Source organism: Topomyia yanbarensis, chromosome 3 (genome assembly GCF_030247195.1).
Source record: "Topomyia yanbarensis strain Yona2022 chromosome 3, ASM3024719v1, whole genome shotgun sequence".
In the NCBI taxonomy this organism is placed as follows: domain Eukaryota; kingdom Metazoa; phylum Arthropoda; class Insecta; order Diptera; family Culicidae; genus Topomyia; species Topomyia yanbarensis.
In genome coordinates this window covers 68,959,833-68,982,359 of record NC_080672.1, presented here as the reverse complement: position 1 = coordinate 68,982,359, position 22,527 = coordinate 68,959,833, and the positions used below count along the sequence as shown (strand labels likewise).

At 35.2% G+C, this 22,527-nt stretch overlaps 1 protein-coding gene across 3 annotated transcripts in view; it reads right to left on the bottom strand.

The window, feature by feature from the left end:
* The window catches only part of LOC131688861 (paired box protein Pax-6-like), a 227,209-nt gene extending 205,066 nt beyond the window's left edge, over positions 1-22,143 (bottom strand). For all 3 annotated transcript variants that reach the window (XM_058973439.1, XM_058973440.1, XM_058973441.1), the window contains exon 1: positions 20,952-22,143. In XM_058973439.1, coding sequence (XP_058829422.1) covers positions 20,952-21,105 — 154 coding nt within the window. In that variant the 5' untranslated portion in view covers positions 21,106-22,143. The remainder of the gene's footprint in view (positions 1-20,951) is intronic.
* Between the last annotated feature and the right edge of the window lie 384 nt (positions 22,144-22,527).

Sequence of the window (22,527 nt, the reverse complement as noted above, 5' to 3'; positions counted from 1 at the left end):
AATTTAATTTTTCTGGTGCATAAGCACATATTAATGGATCGTTTTACATTTTCTTTTCCTATGGATCGTTTTGTAAATATCCATGAACCATTATTTAACGTTCGATATATGAATCATTTCTAATGTTCATTTTTACATCTTCTATGGACCAAGAAAAATTATTTAGCAAACATTTTCATCAAATTTATGGAACTTTTTCTGATATTTTATTGCTCCATTTTGTAATACCGTGGAACATTTTTGTCGATATTATGGAACATATCGACGTGTTTTATTGTACATTGTTAATATTCTATGGATCAATGTCAGTTAATTTATGGCGCAAAATGTATCATTTTATGGAACATTTCCAATATTTTTATGGGGCATTGGTTGAATTTAATTGTTTACTATTTTAGTGCTCTTTTGCGACCATTTTATGGTTCAATTTTACATAATCTATGGATCAAATCACCCCTTTTTATGGATCATTCACACTGTTTTATGGATTTTCAGTTTTGTTTTATGGAACATTGACAACTTTTTTATGGATCGTTTTTCAATTTTTTATGGATCATTTTTGTTGTTTTAGCGGCGCAAACTTAGGGCTGCCGTATATAAATGCGACTGTGGTCGGTACTTAGTCTGATTACATAAGGCAAGAAGCAGACACCTTTTATTCACTCTTACAACTCTAGAACATGCTATATACGATTATATTTGGCTTTCGGAAAATATTAATATAAAATACAAGGTAAGAATACGACATATCTTTCGACCGCCTGTTTTTCAGAATGAGAATTACTTTGAATTTTCGCATCCTTAAACGTTTCTAGCATTTTTTACTACAAATGGGATTGCTCGGTCTCGAACCCTAAAACATCAGCTTACGTGTCTGAAACATACCTTATATACCATTTGATAGGTGTGGTTAGCACTCATTGACTCTTGGAAAGATGCTTTTATTATACCACTCTGATATACGACTTTGTATATGCGAACGTAAGATAATTAACTCGCCTATCATAACATACTCTTAATGATATCCGAAATGTGTTATAATCAATTCATATATTGTAACATCTTTGTACTTATGAAAATGTACATATATGTCCAGATGTACATATAATATTACAATTAATGTTGTATAAATTCTTCGAGGGCTCTATTATAATAAAGAAGCTACGAAATATATAGACAAGTTGGCGTAAGAAACCCCATTGATATTTTTTAACCTTCCGGTAGTCTCGCTAGTGCACTGAGTGCACGTTTCTCTGAAAATCTTGCGAAATAGTCTTTGGACACCAGTGGGTGTTCGTTCAGCGAGCCATTTGCGCGACTTCCGGAGGGTTAAATGAGCAATTTTCGTTAATAGAGATACCCAATAAATTGTTTGCAAAATTTATCAAATCATAGAAATAACCAAAAGAGTGTCTGAATCAATCATATTAACTTTCTAAAATTTACTTTAGGATACACTTTAGTTTTAACATGTTCCAAGTTCTATGAATCCTATCCACGCTTTTAATATTTTTGCCTTTCTCAATAGAAAGGTATTGCAATTGCTCTGAAAACCGACTTCTTAACGGAGGCCCGGAGGGCCGAGTGACATATACCATTCGATTCAGTTCGTCGAGTTCGGCAAATGTATGTGTGTGTGTATGTATGTGTGTATGTATGTATGTGTGTGTATGTGCGTATGTGTGTGTATGTGACCAAAAATGTCACTCATTTTTCTCAGAGATGGCTGAACCGATTTTGACAAACTTAGTCTCAAATGAAAGGTGCAACGTTCCCATAGGCTGCTATTGAATTTCTAATGGATCCCACTTCCGGTTCCGGAATTACAGGGTGATGAGTACGATCACGCAGAAAATGTCGATTTTAAGAAATTCTGCAATGAATGTATAATGGTGAAAATTTTTCCAAAATATGACCACAACTGCTTCGATTTGTAGTATTAGGTCACTAACATCCATTCAAAGTCTATTTGGCCACATTGGCCACCATCATCGGTTCCGGAAGCCCCGGCGGAAGTATCTAAATTCAGAATAACAGTCACATCGGTTTCTCGGAGATGGCTAGACCGATTCGGCTAAACTTGATCTCAAATGAAAGGTATTGCGTCCCCGTAAATGGATATTTAATTTCATCCCGATCCGACTTCCGGTTCCGGTGTTACAGGCTGTGGCGTGCGATCACATAGCAAATTGTGATTCAAACCTATACTCCGATGGAAGCAAAAAAGGTAAAAATTTCGCTAAAATGTCTCTCAAACAACTTAAATTTGCTGTTCTAGGTCACCGACGGCCAACCAAACTTTCGTTGACTACATTGACCACCATAGATGGTTCCGGAAGTGCTCGGGAAAAGCGGCCATCTTTCAAAATTTACGAACTAACATCAGTTTCCCGGAAATGGTTTGGCCGATTTTCACAAACTTAGTCCCAAATGATAGCTATAATATCCCCACAGATGTCTATAAAATTTCGTACGGATCGCTTATATGGGTCCGGAAATATAGACTAAATCGTCCGGTCACATATGAAATTCCCATATAAGTCGGAACTCTAATTTTTTTTTCAAAGGGGGGACCCCATGAAATTTCAGAAATCGAATTCGTATTTTTGATGCCAAACATCTTTAAAATGCATGAAACGTCGAGATTTTATGTTATCTCGAATATTTTTTTTTTTATCAAAATCGACTTTTTGGGACTTTGCCGATTTCGCACCTTTTTCAGTTCAATATTACCATGGCTGTTTTTTCTTTTTCAAAATTTTAGAACTCGAATAATGATTTATTTTCCTGAATATAGTTGTCATGTGATGTATAATAATAAAATGTAATGCATTTAAAAGTTTTTAATGAATATAAACAACGCGCACATTCTCGTGATTCATGATTGAGAAAGGCACAATTGCACCGCTAGGTGGATTAAAATAGGTTTTTATACCTGCGCCAGTCTTAAAATTAACTAAATCTGTTTATAAACAATATATAGAAAAACTCATAATTTGAACTATTACCTAAAAGTCTTGTTCATATTTTCATAGTTCTATAAGTTCCTATTTATGGTACGATGCAACCATGCTGGCATGGGATCGAATTGAAGGCAATATCAATAATAACTGAGATCCCTTTGTTACAAAGTATCGATTTATTTATTTACTTTTAAAATCTAACAAAACTGATATTTTATTTTGGGAATTGAAGTCAATACTTGGATTAATTTGGCTATTACCGACACACATTTGTGTAGTTGTAATTGTGGCCTATTGCTGCACTAATAACGAGCCTTTTTATACATTATATGACTTAGTTCGCACTCATATACGAGAATTGTAAACGAGTCATCACAACGTACTAGTTAAGATAAATTTTGTATAATGCATATACATACGGTGTACCATTATACGATTCCGATAAAAATTGTATTCTTATACGATTTTATCCTTATACGACACCTGGTTAACTGGGTCGTAGTTATGCTGCCTAAGCTCGACCCTCATTAGCAGAAGACAAAGATTGGGCCCGTACGATATTAGGCCTGTTTCAATGACCCTGCCACTTCTAGTTTTCCGATCTGTTTACTTCACATCCTTGCTCTTATTTAAGTACTATGGCTCTAATTTTCATAACTTTCCCTACCCAGTAATCTCTAGCTAATTGAATTGCGTTAATATGTAATTGAAAATAGGCTCATTACTCTAGATCAATTCCTTGCCAAATCTGTCAACGAGTAGGCATGGCGCTATTCGATTTTGTCGAAATTTAGCACATGACTTCGATTTCTCATGATGTATTTTTCACCAGTCTGAGACCCTCTTAACCTAAGACTAACTTTTGAAAAAGTGCATATACAATTGTTGATATTCCTTTTTTAAAAAGTGTTACTCGAAATCCCTTGGTTACATTGTAATTAAGTCTCAAATTGAGCGGACTGCTCATTTCTTCACCGTACGACTACAAAATTTGAAGAGTGTTAGAGTGATAAGGAAACAAATTAGAGCTCGACAAAGATGGAGCAACATTTTTTTTTTTCGAGAGTTGTCCAACTGGAGCTGTAGAGCTAGGTTCTCGGAAGGGCTCCCCGTCAGAATCACACTCTACAATTGCAGACGAGACAGGCAATGGCGCCAACTAAAACACTGCCGTAGACCAATTGTGGCGGGCCGTGATTCTGAATGTGATATTCATTGAACGGTTCAGATATATACGGGCGTAGAGACTTCGCGATCGCGTGTATCATCGCGAAGGAATCGAGCATTTGTACGTTAACGTGTTCGATGGCGTGTACTAACGTGTTTGTAGCTTCGCGTGTATAAATTCCATTTTATAACCGTGTGCCTTTCGCATATTCGTGTGTGTTCTTGAATGATCGCGCGCGGACCGTTAGTCTAATTCAATTTTTCAATAGGACGTAAGTAACATTGAGAGCCTCTCTTTGTTGACTTTCTCTTTTGTTTATTACGACGTCATTACAACACTCTGCACTAATTTTCCAGTACATATCGAACGCCGACGATTTTTACTAGAATATTATGCAAAGAGTAGAGTAGTAAATGTTGAAATGGCCGAGTAATGAACAGAAGAGAAAGACCCCAAAGAGAATCTCTCATTGTTACTTACGTCCTATTGAAAATTTTCTATAGAATTCTTTATTTTTGGTGCACGGCTCAGATGCTAGAAGAAAGTAAGATCTTCCATATCACTAGAGTTCATTGTACCCTAATTTATTCTATCCGACTTTTCCGAATGAATAGAACCAATTGCACAAATTGATCACCAGAAGTATTAGCCACTATTCTATCGTATACGCCAGTTCTGCACACATTCCCTGGCCCAACTGTCACAAATACTCAGACGAACAAAACAAAAAACAAAATTTTGGCCACAAAGCTTATTTTATAACGAACATCTTTGTTGAAGGTTGCATATTGATTGGAGGTTCCCCGACAAAGTTATTTAACTTTGAAGACCAAACGATTTTTTTGAAATTGCCTATTCTAGGCATGTGCGAGAAAGAGAGGCAACACATAATTTTATATGAGAATATCTTTTTACTGCAAAATCGGATCAATTTGCAGTCTTCGGCAATGTTGATCCTTACACCGTAAGATATATATTTGCAGAATATGGAATACACTAGGTGATACTGGCATTATGTAATGAATTTAATGTTTCTTTTGCCCATTTTTCATATATTTTACCATACAAACTTGAAAACTCTTGTGAGTGAACTAGAGTTTTCAGAAAAAGCTCATATTTGACATATGGTATGTGAAACACATTCCCCTACGATTTAACGGTGTTCCGAAAAAAAGTCAAAATTGTTGCCGGTCTAATAGACATACGACTAGCATATAACAATTGTACATTAGTACGAAAAACTACGATTATTACAAAGCGACAACTAATAGGTTTCTACTTATGTATTTATTAAATTAATTTAATTATTAAAGTAATTTAATTAGTATATGCACGAAGACGAATTCGACTGAAAAAATGGACGCACAATGACTCCCACTGTGAGACCCGTCCTTGAATACCGCCATCAAATTGTGGAACAATATTTGCAAACACGGCACACAGCTATAGTAAATGCACGACGACCCGCCAGTCGGCCACGTCACAACGTAGTTCCGAGTTTTGCGCGAATAAACTGAATAAATTATAGAAAATAATTGAAACCAAGAAAAGTTAAATTTTTTTTAAAGCAAGAAATTTATAAAACGTTATCAAAGTCATGAAATGAGTAGAATGTTTAATATGAATCAATTTAATAGAATAAAAAGCTTAAATTAGTTCAGCTCACTAAGAGAAAAATTAGACAATATAAAAAACTTAGAATATAATAAAATAAATTAAATTGATTCAAGCTAACAAATTGGATAAAATGAAGATAAGGAATGACTGCATAGTATCAATAAAATGAATAAACCTAAGCAACTGAATCAATATATGAACTGAAACAAATTAATTAGAAAATTAATAAAATAAATTAAACTAATAGAATGAACAAAATAAACAAAATTAGTAAAATAAATAAAAAAAACAAAATAAAATAAAATAAATCAGATAAATTAATTAAAAAAATAGAAAAATGAATAAAATAAACAGAGCAAATAAAATAGATAAAATACATAAAATAAATAAAACATAAAATGAATAATGTAAATAAAATTAATAATATAAGCAAAATCTGTTTCTTATCAATCCATATCTAATGCGGTTAATAAACAGAATAAAATGAAATCAAAAAACAAAATAAAAAATTAAGCGACATTTAATCAGGTATAAAATTAATTTGATAAATTAATTTGAATCAAATTAATTATATGGATGGAATGAATAAAATAATTGACAGAAAAAATAGTCAGATTATTTTCCGTTTTCAGATTTCAATCCAAAAGAGCAAATTGGTATTTGGTGACATCTTAGTATATCACCAAACATTTTTGTTTTTTGGTGAAATAAAATTTGTGATGCAGGAAACGGGGACCTGAGGAAGGAGTGCTGGATTTTGTTTAGTAAATAACAGGCCCAAAAGGCAACCCGAGCAAACTGAAATGCTCATAATTATGGCTTTTTTTAACCAATTTGGACACTTTTGGATGTTTTGGATTCAGGAACTCATCTACTCTATGAAAAAGAACCGGATGTATTCATCCCAGAAATTTGGATTTCCGCAGGAATATTTCAGTATAGGGATACTATTTGTGATTTTCAATTTAATACTGACAATATGGGGGAAAAATTCTTTTAAATTGCCTCAAAAGACTGTATCTTGTGCTTTTGGAACCATTTGGTGATTTGACTACGGAACGGACATTCCGGAGCAGGTTCCCCTGGGGCCGTGAGTGGCAGTTCCGAGGTGACATTGCCATATTGCCCCGTAGCTATAAAGAACAAACTTCTGAGATAATTGCAAGAATTTTGATACGTATATTGCTAGGATTTTATTAAAATTTACAAATCATGTCCTAGTACTGGAACATCCTTTCAAAAATCCGATTTATCTGGAACAGGATGCATTCATCTGGTTCATTTTTACAGATTCTAAAAGTGAATGAGATACTCAGCCATAAACACCCTAAAGTGTCTAAATCGGTTGATAAAAGGTTTGTGTTTCGTTATATGTTTCATTGTATTCTAGGAAGTGCTAACTATGGAAAACTGACAGTTTTTGTAATAAAGCTTATACAACTATCAGCATTACGCTGCATATGATCGCAAATCAGTCCCATAAAGATAGGAAATCCCATAGAAACAAGACAAATATGCGAACATGGGTAGTATACTAAAACAAATGCGCAAATGTCTATTGAAAATGTATTGAAAATAATAACCAAGTTCAAAAAACTATTCTTTTCATGTATCATAGAAGTTCCATCAACTTTCTTATATCTTGTTTTCATTTTTATTTATTTTTTATTTGAAGAAAACCCGCTGGAGCTGATTCTTGTTTTAACTCGTTCTCCAGCAGGTATAAAACCTCCTTATCGTTTATATCAACAGATAACAAACATCCCAACGATGCTTTTTGACACCTATAACTACAATCGAAACTCACAGCATAGTCTTGACAGCTAGGAGCTATGGTAGCACTGGACTACACCTATCAAGATAATGTTCTCATCATCTCATGATCGATATCTTGACAACGTAGTGAATGAAAGTTGGAGACATAGGAACAGCGATCGGAAAGACGGCACATACTGAACAAAGGTCCCTTACATCCGTAATTTGTAATGGCTTCCGGAATGCGAAAAAAAAGTTGGGTCCGGAAAAGTACGACGATGAATGTCTATGTCCAATGATTCGGTTATGGAATGTTAAGGTAGTTTCCAAACATCAAATCAAAATGCTAGCCGCTTCAGGTCGTCACCATGCAGCAATTTTCCAAATATGATACTTATATAGAAATCGTTGATGAATTAACTAAACATCTGTTGTGCCAAGACGACAGTTGTTTTATTAAGTGTGATGTCAGCGTTTTTTTTCAGAACCAACCTATCGATTTCTGTACGAATTGCAAATTATGACTTTCATTGGTTTAGTTTTCGAAAAAATACACTGAAAACAAAGTTCACTTTGGCAAGGGGAAAATTATTTTTCAAATAACTTTTTTTTCTTGAAAGTGCCCCGCTTGATTTTTTGACGGTAGGTTGGGAACATAATTACCTATCTTGGAACAAAATTTCATCCAAATCAAAGATGGGGTTCTTCGTAAAGCGACTTTAATTTTTTAAAATCAATTTTTTTCAGTGTAGGAGTTGATGAAAAAAAATTTCAATACGTTTATTCAAAAATTTCACTCATTTTGAGAAAATCGCTCCTACAACATTTTTTGTAGGATTTGTCATTTTCAGACTATAGCCATTTGAAAAAATTGGTAAAAAACAGAGTACGCAAAGTGGCTTTTTGTGAAAAAGTCTTCATGAACGGAAAGTTTCATTTAAATCTGAGAGGGTGCTGCCTACTCTGCATACGATTTAGCGCGAAATTCGTCTAGTTATTCTAATAACTCCAAAATATGAAATTCCAAAAAAAAATCTCTCTACAAAGCAGATTTTCCGAGTGAAATACATAGTGTTTTGAGTTCCGCCAATGTTGTTGCACGTTTAATATGTCAAGGCATCGAATTAAAAAAAACTTATTCCTTGTACAACAAGGAGTTCTGTGATCTACTAAACAAAAAGTTTGGTGTTCTTGCATCAGACGCGTTTCTAGTATTGTACCTATGCGCATCACTTCCTCTTTCAACTAGATCACACAAATATCGAGGCAGCACATAATTTTAAAAATGAATGCCATTGTCAAATAATAATCTCTTTGCTTCACAGAGAGCCACTGTAATGCGTCCAGCATGAAACTAGAGGAAATGTATCTGTTACATTTTAAAATTAATCGCATAATATTTTGCAATCGCTTTAACTTCAATATTTGTGCTTGATTGGTAAGCAACAAAATGGATGGGCAGAAGTCAATATGTAGTGAAATTATAGATGTATATAATAAAATTTTACTACTAATGTTAAATAATTTTTCAGACGACACAAAATACCATACTTTTTAGCAATCTTTTTGATGTCATTGTCGATGTGAGACTTGAATGTTAACTTGTCATCAATGATTATTCCAAAGTATTTTAATTCACTAACGCGATCAATAGTCTCATCATTTATTTCAATAGAGGGGTGGGCGTAGCGTAGTTGGTAAATCGATTGCCTTGTACGCAGCGCACCTGGGTTCGAGTCCAAACCCCGCACATAGGGTTAGAAATTTTTCATAAGAGATTTTTCTAACCCGAAGAGGCGAATGCCCTTAAGGTTAAAACCTCTATAATCGAAATAAAAAAAAATATTTCAATAGTAATGTCAGGCCTAGTATTAGCCGAAGAGATAATGATGAATTTAGTATTAACAACCTTTAATTTTAATTATTTAAATTGGAATGCAAATCTTCGTTCAAATGTGCCACAGCTTCATCTATATCTAGCTGCAATGAACAGAACAGTGTCGTCAGCAAACAAATTCAAGTTACAAAATCGTAAAACTCATGTCATTTATATACATAATAAATAAAATAGGACTTAAGACACTACTTTGTGGCACTCCAAGAGAATTGCCGAGAGACTAGATACAAAATCAGTAAAACTAGTTTTATCACATATAGTTTTCAAACCATCTATGTGCTATCCCTTCGATATCAAATCGCTCTAAAGTTCGTAAAAGTAAAGGTCTCGAAATTGTTTCAAAAGCGCTTCATATCCAAAAATACAGCAACAATAGTTTCTTTAACCTCGATTTTCTCCTTCCATTTTACTAACACAAGATTCAAAACGGATTCGCAAGAGTGTCCTTCTCGGTATCCCGATTGCTCTGGAATTGGCAAATTATTACTATTCAAATAACTCATCAGCTGGCCCTTAACAATAAGTTCTAAAAAAAAATAACTGTTTAATTTTTCAGCTATTATTTGCTCAGATTGTTCTTCTACCCCGTTAAAAGTTAGGGACTGCGAGGAACTAGGTTTAGATTTTATTAAATGTATTAGGATTTCTTTCTGTTGTTTTGATGTTGATCGATCTTCCTTTGAATATATTCACATTTGATCTTCTTCAAGGCCCTGAAAAAATGTTTCGCGCGTGTATGTACCCATACTAAAGATGTTCGCTATTAGTTCTACAAAATTACTTTTACTTTTTATTCCTTTTACGTTTTAGGCGAAAAAGATCTAAAGAGTACCAGCTGTTCGAGTTGTTTAAGTTAACATACTTTTGAGAAACTAAATAATTTGTGCACTCTTTTCCCACGTTAGTTAGAACAGCTGCCTTGTTATCTAAATTTCCGTTCAATCCCATAAATCCAGCCTTCTTGGAACAAATTGAGACATGGCTTGTTTCGAAAATCTTTTCCAGCACTTAATTTTAACTTTATCCTACTCACGTTAGATTCATTCTCCAGCCAAATTAAAATCGTCTTATGGTCTGAAAATTTACAATCAGCCTCTACATACGAATGAACCCCATCAAAATTGGAATACACGTGATCTAACAATGTTCTACTGTGTCTGGATCAGTGGTGCAAATTTTCATTTTCAAATGCCAACTTTCAGTTCAATCAAACCCAATCATGATTCAAATTCAAAGCCTCCCTCAATCATTCACTTTCAAGTTGGCGGGATTTTCATAACTGAATCGTACGTCTTCATTTCAAATTGATGCTTTTTCATTCACCAACCAAAGCTGTCATCTGCTCTGTAGAGGCCAGTTTAGGTTAAATGTCGTCATGTTTTGCGTTTTCAAAGCTACATGAACAGTAAGAACTATGTTCAGAGTAGTTTTGCTTGAAAAACCTAGTCAATACCCCAGTAAAGAGATATTCACAGGGTCAATGAAATTGAAAATGAATGGAAAATGATTGAGCAGGTCGGCTATTTGAATGAATAATGGAAACGAACAACTGCGAATTGAACATAGTAGGGCATGATTTGAGAATTTTTCCTCCTTCAAGTTCAAAACAAACTGTTGAAAATTTGCAGCTCTGGTCTGGATATTCTTGTAAACTCACTAACCGTTTGCTTGAAATTGAAAAACTCATCAAACTTCTTCAACTGATTCGAATTTTGATCGTTGAGCCAATCAATATTAAAATCGCCCGAAATTACATTAAGTTTTCTTAAATCAACGAATTCCTCTTTCTAAAATTTTTAAAAACCGTCAATCGCTTGAACTAGGAGAATGGTACACTACTGCAAAGTTTGCCATCTGCATGCCTCTTTTAACTGACATACCCAAGAACAAAGTATTATCAACTGCGTCGTTTAACCAAACTTTGAATTTAATCGATTCTTTGGCGTAAATAGTAACTAACCAGTATGTCTGAAATGGGATAGGTAGAAAGCAACTTTATAACCCACCATACTACACTGATCAAACTGCCCTTATATGCAAAAGTGACGTAAGCGCCACTTTGGTTAAATTTCATTTTTTTTTCATATTTCTGAGTTCTCCATAAAAATCCACGCCTTTCAGTGTAATTGTCTTTAAAAAGTTATGCAAAATGGCCTTTTAAAACGAGAAAAACAAAGTGACATAGACGCAATTTTTTACCAAAGTGACGTACCGGTGCAATATAGTATTGAAGGTGTATTTAACAAGGTAAAACAATTTATTCTTAAGATGTTGTATCATATGTAATGTTGGGAGTAAAATAAGCACCATTTTGTGATGTAAATGGCTAGGGTGGTATCATAGCTAAGAAGCGAAGACCCGTTTTTATCAGCCCCCTTTGTTTATGTTAGGTTGACAGAATGGGGACAATGGCAAAACATATTTAATTATTTCTTTTTAGTAAACCGAAGCTCTAAAATTGTTCTTCTTTAATCCCTAGACATAGACTCATAATACGGGTTGGTCGACAAAATCGGGTCAAAAAACTGATAAAAACAGGGGCTGATAAAAACGGGTTTTCAAAGTATAATTAAGGGTGGTTTTCAAATTAGCTTTTTAGGACGATAAATTTTTTTGAGCTATGTATATTTTATAAAGAAGTCTCCTGTGCAAGTTAGAATGCTTTTCTAAAGCAGCGAGTTTAGCCTTTTTCAACGTGGATTTTTGATACCACAATAATGTACGAACGTATCTTGGTGAAAACTTTTGTTCAAAACCTTGACCGCTGTTGTTCTATATCTCATCATTTTGGTGCACAATTGGTACCCAACCGTGCGAAGCCTTTTCCATTAGGGGGGGCTAACAGCTCGAAAACTTTCAGTTATGTTAAGCTTACATTATCAGTTTGATTTATGGTAGTCAATTTCGGTAGTTAACTTAAAGACACTGCGAGAAACGCCATTTTTGCACCTTCAAACATTCATGTCTTGGAAACTAAACATAAGAATCAAAAACCATTTAATAGTGTTCTGTCTGGGTGATAGGCCTTTCATTTAAAATTGGTTTGGATAAGATCGGTTTAGCCATTGCTGAGGAAAACGAATGAGAGTTTGTCCGTTACATACACACACACACAGACATTGTTTTAAATCGTCGAGCTAAGTCGATTGGTATATAAGACTCGGCCCTCGGAAAAAATCTTGAAAGTTTGAGCGAATTCTATACATTTCTTTTATAAGAAATGTAAAAAGGCAACCACATTATTTCTGTATCATATTATCATCCCATTTTAATAAGACCTTAAAATTAACATTAAACATTTTCAATATCCTCGAAAAATATTTCTTGTGATTTTTTAATCCTTACGTTTTTTGCAACATGATTTTTTTTTTGAAATTTATGAAAAATTGATTAATTTTTAATCCCAGATAATTCGTGAACTTGTATTTTTTACGAATGCAGTTTTGACCCGTTTTTATAAACTCCCGATGTTATGCATCCCCGATTTTATCAACGTACCGTCCCATTCTTAATACAATGGTTTTTCGCAAAATCTGGCAAAACTTGAGAGAGTCCCAGTGAGACCTAATTAACCACTGGTCGCTTTTCAAGCAATTATTGATATATAACTTGGTTCATATTGTTGGTTGTGGTGAAAATCGGAGTCTTACGGTCATAACTGCAAATTTACTGCCAGATCATACACTTTTTCCGGCAAACTTGTCTGCAACAATAATTTTGTGCTTCTTGGGAACATCTCTGTGATATTTGGTAACATAAAGCTTCTATTCCGGAAGCCGTTTAAATTCAAATTTGACACACTTTTCATCACCCTTTTTGGATGCATTCATTGAATTTGTTCAGATTTTAGCCGCAATGTTTTCTTTTACGGTCCAATTTGATTGCTTGATACTTGAAGAAAACTTTCCACGTCCATGCCCGAATGTCCTGGACTATATTTCAAAGCCTTCATGAAGTCCAGACGTAGTTTCTGGCACCGCTTCGACGACACTATGGTACCTTCTTGACAGCAGACAAACATTACATGAAATCTGAGCTGCACATATGGAGATTTGGCCATTGTGATCATAATTGTCAGATTTTCATTTCTTTTGTGCTGAATTTATTCCAGACCACTGAGAGCACTGTACCAAAAAGAGGAAGCATTACGATTCTATATTCGCAGAGCTTCAAATGTTTCTAACTTGGACTTTTTTTGTAAACTTTTAGAATTATGTTGAGAAAATTAGGTAAAAAAATCGGATTGGATCTCAACATGCAATTTTAACCGGCCGCCTGCTATAAAGTTACCTTGCTTCAGTTGTTATAAGACCAATTAAGTTTTTCCAAAATTCAAAAATGTTTCAATGAAAATAAATAAAATCATTAAAAAAAATACTATGAACTGAACTCGAAAGGTGGAAAAATCCATAAAAATTCATTGTAAAAACAAAAATTGGTTTTTCTGCTGAACTTGCGTAATCAATATCAAAATATTTACGAAATATATTATTTCTCTTTCTATCTCGCCAAGATTTAGTAATACAGGTATACCTCGATTTAACATACTCACGATTTAACATACCCTCGATTTAACATATTTCGATTTAATGTAATTTTCACCTCGATTTAACATACATGCAATTTTTTTTAATTTTTTGTAATGTCAATGTTACTAAAACGAAATGTTTAGAATCAATATCAATTTTATTCTATGATCCACTTCCAATACTTAAAGAAACATAATTTAATTAATTTAATTAGATCGTTTTGGATCGACTCCTCTTGTAAAAATGGAATAGACGATAATGTTGGAAGACATAAGTCTTTCTTCAATGTACGACTCCTGGTAAGCTCACGGTGTTTATTTATCAATACCGGTGCCGATCATTACTTAATGTAAACAAAGGAAGCACACAAAAGCAATGTTAGTCCGACACTGATTGTGATTATATTCTTTATATATTACTGCGTATTCTGTATATCTGTATATATTACTCTCAACAACTGCAACGGGTAGAGAATGGTCGTTAGTAGAGATTGGGATTCGAATAAACTGTACTGGCATTGCGTACGATTCAAGATGATCGAAGACTCTGGATACCTGGCCCCCAGGAGTACCATAATAAATGTTCGCGTTTAAATAGAAATCTAGGAGATAGATCCAATAAATAAAAAAGGAGAAAGATCCAAAAAATGAAAAGAAGATTTCCACCTATGTCGCCTTTACAACTTGGGAGAAGGAAACCAGTGGATCAATTCTTGGCTTTAGACATCACATGCTACGTGGCTACTTTGGAGATCGATAATAGTGACATCAACATTCTAGTGAATTCCACCTCCTCGTCGTACATAAGGATTAAACAAATTGGTTTAAATAGTTTTTGTTTTGTAATTGAAATGTCTTATTCATTATGATGAGTTCGACTTTTAAACTGAGGTATTGTATCTGTCGTGCACAAAATGATTAAATCCAACATTTTCCTTAAGGAGAACTATAGCGCTACAATGGCTCGATTTGGTTGTTTTTTTTCTGCAAGTAGAACTACTGTGCTTACAAAACTTCATGACTAGTCGTTTGCTCGTGAACTCAAGTAGGGTTATCTTTTTGAATTCTGCGATTATCTGAAGGACAGGTTGGTCAACCAAGATAAAGATGAGACACAATAGAAACACAAATTTTCTTACTTACTAAAGTTAGGCCTTTTGCTCTTCATGTACACAATGGTTAATCCAACTTTGTTGATGTTAGAAAGAATCTCGTGAAAAAAAATTAACTAATACTGTACTGCTAATAACACTATTCTTATGAGTTATCCTGAATTCTGAGAAAATTTTGCGACGGGTTTTATGAAATGAATATCTGTTAGAATTGGCGAATACTTGGCAAGGTTAAGATAAATATGGTGTTTTTGTTCAGAAGAGCAATCTAATTGTTTAATTGAGAATATGCTATGCTAATTGTTTAAATATGAATATGCTTCTATGTCACTGTTAGGTGGATAAAATCAATAATATCCTCGTGAATATTTCGTGTGATGATTAAAAAACTAATTCTATTCGAAAACAAATATTTCTTTTGTGTATCGATTTTACATAAAATTCGATTTAACGTACATGATTGAATCGGAAAATGTATGTTAAATCGGGGTATACCTGTAGCTTGCGGCCACTGATGACGTAATTTATAGTGCATTAAAAAACCTGGATGGCCTTTGCTATCGGTCGATGGATTTCTATTATTTGGAATATATTTTTTTTCCATTGAAGACCTAGACCTTCACCAATAAAAATTATTTTTTTCAATTTATAAAAGAATCTCTATACATAGTATTGGGAGAATCTCTAATGGATTTATAAGCAAAATGAAGACAAACAAAAACTTCTGAGAAACTCCGAGAATCAAGTAGAAAATTTAAAATCGTCTTTCTGTAGGAAAAAAAAAAATAATAGCGTGCGTGTATAATCCATACAACTTATTGTTCATGCTTCAGAGCCATTTTCCATCTTAGTATTTAGTAGTAAATATTTAGTAGTAGTTTTGAAGAATTTATATTTAGTCATCCTAGACTGATCTGTGATTGATGCCAATTCCGAAGTCTTTCATGAAGCCAAGAAGCATGTGATTATGGTTTCGTTTCTTCGTACTCTGTATCGTATCGTATTTTCGAGTACATCTTTATGCTTCAATTTATCTTTTAATCTGAAAAGCCCGCCAGTTGTATTGTCATAAGGCAATGGTCCGTCGTTTGTCTTCTCGCAGCACGCTGTGATAGTCACTAACAAAATATTCGGTCAATGGGCGTTGTTTGCTAAACAGAACATGGAAGAGTAGCTTAAAAGAGCTATATTGAGGCGCATTATGTCACGATAATTATCACAGTCGAGCCTGTAGATAAACCAGATGAGGCCATCCAACCATTCGTGCCGTTTTTCAGCTCCAGAATATCATTTTTCACTGACTCTAACATGCTAGTTCATAATTCTCAAGCCTTATACACCCCTGTCATGATTTTCTTCTTCATCGGCTCTCAGCTCACTACATTGTTCCAACACATAACCAGTGCGAGCAATAAGTTCCTAATCTGATTTTTATCATATATTGCTCGTTGGCACTCCACATCGAATCAGTTATCCGTGTGTTATCCGATAGTCAAGTGACTGTTGCACTGATCGTCTTATGAACTTGCTGTTACGTTGTGATCAGGCAATCGCTTGTTGGTCGCTGCTCGAAACTTTTTGTCCTAAAGACGGAATTATATATCTCATGCTTTCCATGAAATAAGAAATTTAACCCTTAAATGCGCAATGTTGTTTTAAAACAACATCGCGAAAACCATCTCAAAATTATCATAGTAACGTATTAAAGCAGTGAGACAATTTTCAGAAAATTTGAAAAAAATTGGTTTGCGCCTTTAAGGGTTAAATATATATTTTTTTGTATTTAATATTAAACGATGTTCATTAAAAAAATTCAGTTTCCTAAAGTATTCACCGGAATCTTTTCAGAAGTTTCAGAAGCAATATTTTTTTTCTGTAAATGAAATACAAATAAAAATATAACAAATTAACGTAAAAACTATGACCTGAATAAAACCGCTTTTTCAAAGATCCGCCTCAAAAACCTATTTTCATATTTCTTAATCGTATAATGAAGAGTTCTTGCACATTTTCTGTTTTCCTTTTAACGACATTAAATTGGGTCATTAAATTTTTCTTACATACATCGATAAAGCTGATTTTTGTGATTGCAATAATGTTTCTTTCCAACTCAGAAAACGTGAAAATAATATTAAAATTTAAAATAAAGAAATATGTTGACAGTCTGAATTTGACACTATCAGAAGCATATAGTTTTTTTTTATTTTATTTTGGGTGTTGTCTTGATAGGCCAGATGTAAACAACCGCAGTTTACCTATGTATGGTTGCCAAGTTTACATAAGATTTATTTGAAAAAACAAAAAAATCGTTTTTACGTATTACAACGAAATCTTTTTTGAAATAATGTTATATTATGTATATTGGTCCAAAAATTTATCGAATGGAACGGAAAACTATATATAGCTTAATGACCCAATTAGAAGATTACTTAGTAGGGAAAATTATGAAAATTTAGAGCCAGAGTACTAAAGTGAAAGCAACGATTTACAATATACAGATCGGAAAATTTAGAAGTGATACGGACATTAGGAATAGGCTTTAAATCTTCCGGACTAATCATTTATCTTCTGCTGATAGGAGTCGAGCTAGACAGCCCAAGTAACAATTGAAGTTTTATAGCACGCTTCAAGTGCAATCTAAGTTTTATCAGTGGCTATAAAACTATCATAAAACCACAATTGTTACTAGGGAGAGTTACTATGAATTGCTCAAATCTTCCAACATGTCTCACGGCAACAGCAGAGTCGTCCCTCTTTTCCATGAGAACCGACAGCTTTGCTATCTGTACATTCCAAATCCTTTCATGACTAAATTTTTTATAACTTTTCCTACTTAGTAATTTCTACCTTATTTAATGCAGTTAAAATAAAAAAGTTAGAGCTAGAATAGGTTGTTATCCAAACAAATAACATCTGTATAATTCCAAAAGTGTTTCTATGATAATATAACTTTTAAGTTTTAGAAGAAAGTTGAAAGATTCACTTGTTATCGCTTTCCATGTAGGGGAATTGTGGGAAAAACCGACACTGTGGGTAAAACCGACACCCCACAACCTTTCCTAGAAATCAAATTTTTATTCATTTCATAATGATACATTATTATTAGTACGTTTGTTCAGAGCATTTAAAGAAAAATTGGATTTACGTTAGTATGACGAATGTCATAAAAATAAACAAAACATACGACAGCAGCGTTCATACTCGTCTGGATGTTAAATTTCGTTGGTAGATTTTAAGGTTTTAACCGAACAAAAGCTTTTCAAATCACCACATTTTTCAGTACCTATTATTATCGGTCTGTCCTATGATCAACTAGGTGTATTGAAGACGAGTTTGAGAAATTCAATATTCTTAATTGCTTTTATAAAAAAATGTGCGCTGTTGGGGTAAAACCGACACCCTGTGGTTAGGGTAAAACCGACACGCTGTTAAGATGGTTGTGTATACTTGCGATTCATTTCAAAATACTGGGGATCTTTGTGACACTTCAATTAGCCTATTAGAACACTATAGTATTAGCAGAAATACACAGAAATACTTTTATTGTGTTTATTTTTTGTAAGTCCCTTTAAAAATCAAAAATTGGAATTTTTGCTTATCTGATTCTATCGAAGCTTTTGCTATTTCTGCAAAAAGCTCCTCAAACCGAATTTCTAGTGTTCTCTTGGTTTGTCATAGACGAACTTTATCACAATGAGACAATGATCTTATGTATACCCCAATAGATCGTTGATGATCAGAGTCCCGAAAATCAAATCTAAAACAGCTAGTTTTACTAAGAAGTGTGTGTGTCACTTATAAGTGAATGAATCCAGAACGTAGAACGCTTGCAAATCTTCTTTTACGAAATAAAATGACACTGGTGGTTGCAATGATGTGCGCAAGGATTATTTGGAAATACTCATATCAATAAATAATCCTATAGCATAAAATACTCTTATTTATAGTACTACGCTTTCGAACTTTCTTCCCCTCACTACACGATGAAGCAATAAAAAGCATATATTTGCATCATACATACTCACACTTTATTAATCACGCATATATCTCATTTTTAATAAAGATAAAAAAATTTAATAAAGTGGAGAGAAAATAAATTAAAGGGGGTGTCGATCTTACCCCTATAGGGTGACGGTTTTACCCGCAGTGCCTACAAAAAGTCACTTTGTTTTCCAAGTTTTACAACCAATTATTTTTAATGAAATTAATTTTTTGAAGCGCTGAAAAAATTAAGTCTTGTTAAGAATTTTCTGAAGAAGAATTCTGCATACAAACTATAATTTTATTGGTTTTGTGGCAACTTAGAAAAATTGTTAATCTTAAGGTGTCGGTTTTAACCATAATTCCCTTAATGCCTCCAGAAATCGCCATATTTGCCTTTACCGACAGCATTAATCATTTGCAATAAAAAGTATATAAGTTTTAGTCAAAGCAAAAAATGAAATTGCTCACCAGCACTTTTGTATTTTTAAGCCGGTAACCGAATCTTTGCTGGAGTTACCGCTTATCTTCTTATCAATAGAGATTCCTGATTTCAACAAACTTGCGTCAAATTTTGCATTTATCGAAGCGTTCTAAGATTACATGGCTTGCTTAAAGAAAATGAGATTTGCAGTAAGTTTCTTATATTTCTCATATGTCTTCAACATTATAATCATGCTTATCAATTATTTTTAAATCCAAAAACATTAGGAGGGGCTAAAGCCCCCTCTAGCCTCCCCTGGCGCACGCCAATGCCAACCAATTAATTTTAAAATCAATTCCAACCAAAACACCTGCAAATGATCTGGAATTTACTCAAATTTCTTAAACCGTAAGTTGAACTGTTCTCATATCCGGCTCCATATTTATACGAAAGTTTCATGGGGTTAGTACGAGGCAATTTTAAGCCAGTTTCATTAATTTTTCAAAGTATAGACATGAAGACATGTATCTTAAGGTATAAATGTTTTACAAACATGGGCAGCGCATTCCGTATTCACTAGGTCTTCCAGCCCAGAACCGCTTCCACGTTGCCTGAAAAAGGCCTACTTGATACCAAAATGAAGTGTTCAAATGTAGGATAAAATGTACAATACATTTTATAATATTGCCTGACATGCAGCTAACTTTGGAAAATTAATGAAAATGTATTGAATGGCCCTCGGACATAACCCACAAAACATCCGTATAAATCCAAAACCGACCATCTGACCAGACCACCACATATAGCCTCGGAAACTTGAATGAATGCATAATCCTTTGCAGATAACTCAGTTGAAACGGTTGATAATACATGACACGTTTTACCCGGCACTATTATTTGTATACGTAGGTCAGAATTGCATAAAAACAGTGAAATGAAATCGCTATTTTTTTGCTATTTTGTACAAAACAGAACGTATTTGTTCAATTTTAGGCATGGTTTCCATATTTTTCTTGACTGATACTTAGAATATATTTCGTGAATCTTGGTTCTGGTTTCATGGTGTAATTCACGATACATTATGCGTGCTCTTGAGCAAGTTTCTTAAATCTTGAAGTTATTCCTAATCATCTCCACCTTCAAACAACTCTGCTCATGGTCTATAAATTTTCTCAAGAGCAATTTAACAAACTGTGGGAAATTATTCATAGATTCATTTTTGTTCCACGTACCGGTTCGTAAAAAAAATACAGTTTCACCCATCAAAAAAATAAACGTTATCAAGGCGTTTTTCCTGGTTTACTATCGTAAATTTTTGTTACAGAATTGGAACCATCTCATTCACAAATTACACATGTTAGGAATAGATTTCTAGGAAACAACCTCCGATTCTTTCCTAGCACTAAAGCTTCACTGCATGGTTTGACATTAGCAATCGAAAAAGAAAAACAACAGCAGTCCACACCCCGTCGGAACTTGACAACCTATCAATTTACATCCACTTACCGGTGGGCGATAGTTGCAGCGTCGGCGGCGGAGGCGCCTGATGCTGACCGGGCAACCCTCCGGGTGCCCTCGGCGGTTCCATGCTCCACGGGGCGGCACCACTAGTCGGCAGCTGTGCGAACTCACTCCCGATGGCGGATCCTATCAACATCATATAGGAAGCGGTCGGTTGGTCGGGTGCCGTGGCGCCTTCGCGGAACCTATTTCCCAACGATGACGGGGTCGTCGCGGAACAACACGTCCAAGGTCAGTACACTTACAAAAACACAAACACACGCGCACACACACACCGACACAAGTCGTTTGAATCGTTTGAAACACCGGGAGAAAACAAGCTTTTTCAGTCCAACGAAACGGCAGGATCGGGGTCGGGGATGGTCAAATTAATTATTTAATTAAAAGTTGATCGGAAACAAATAGAAGTGACACTTGGCCCGTCGATCTGTATACGGTCAGGTCCACTCTGGTTGCTGCGGTTCCCAGCCTACCAAGCGCGAGTGTGAGATCGTTAATTAGCGCGCGGAAGGTAGGAATTTTTCACCACGTTTCTTTATTGGGCGTTTCTGTTTAATTATCACAAAACTTCCACTTCATCAGCACTGGTTGTTGTTGTTGTTGTTGTTGTTGCTGTTGATTATTCACTTATCGCTTCCAAACAGAAGTTGCACTCGGTTGCTATCTTTTCTCACTTCGATCATGCTTTTGCTTCCAGCGATTTGGCAGTTTGATGAGAAGGGCGCTCACCGATCGAATTTCACCGATTCGCACAAAAGCACGCAATATTTCACAGATAACAGGTTTCGATCTTCACCACAGCGGCGGTTAGGGAAACCAGCTTTTGCGTGCTGCCCCGAAATACGTTCCGACCGAGCTGCGTGTGTGTACACACAGAATTCGCACTCACCGCACTCCCAAGGTCTCTGGATGAAGAATCGTTCGGTCTAGTAACGACAACGATCCGGATGCTGACCGGTCCCAAGTCGCAACATTGCGCACCAACCCAACGCGAATGTGCAGAAGCGAAAGGCAGCGCAGAAGGAAAGAAAAACAACTCTCAAAAAAATCTCCGCGATGAACCGGCCACGATCGAACAGAGACCGGGTTTGATCGAACAGCGTGTAATGGACAGCAGCTCTTGGTTACCAGTGTCAGACTGAAAGGCAGGAAACGAGAAGCACGAAAGCGTTGAGCAAAATCAAGCACCCGTTGAGCTTGGAGAGCCACACAGCCACCGTTGCGCGCGAGACACAACTACCACTGCACTGCACTGAACGCCGCGGCGCGGTGGAGGCTCGTTCGCTGCTTGTTCGCTCGCTCGCTCACTCACCCGGCCTGGCTCAGGTGCTCAGGTACCATCGGAAGGCAGGTAGGTGTAGGTAGGCTTCAAGGTAGCACTAGCTGTCCTGCTTGGCCCGATGGCGAGTGGGAGCGAGATGGCGCACGGAATTGGTCGCACCCACTGAGTTTACGTGGTCTTGCATTCGGTGGGCTTGCACGGGCGATGAGGATAACGGCTCGGGTGGGTGGTGGGTGGTTTTTGATGAAGTAGGTACGAGACCGCAATCTATATTAGCCA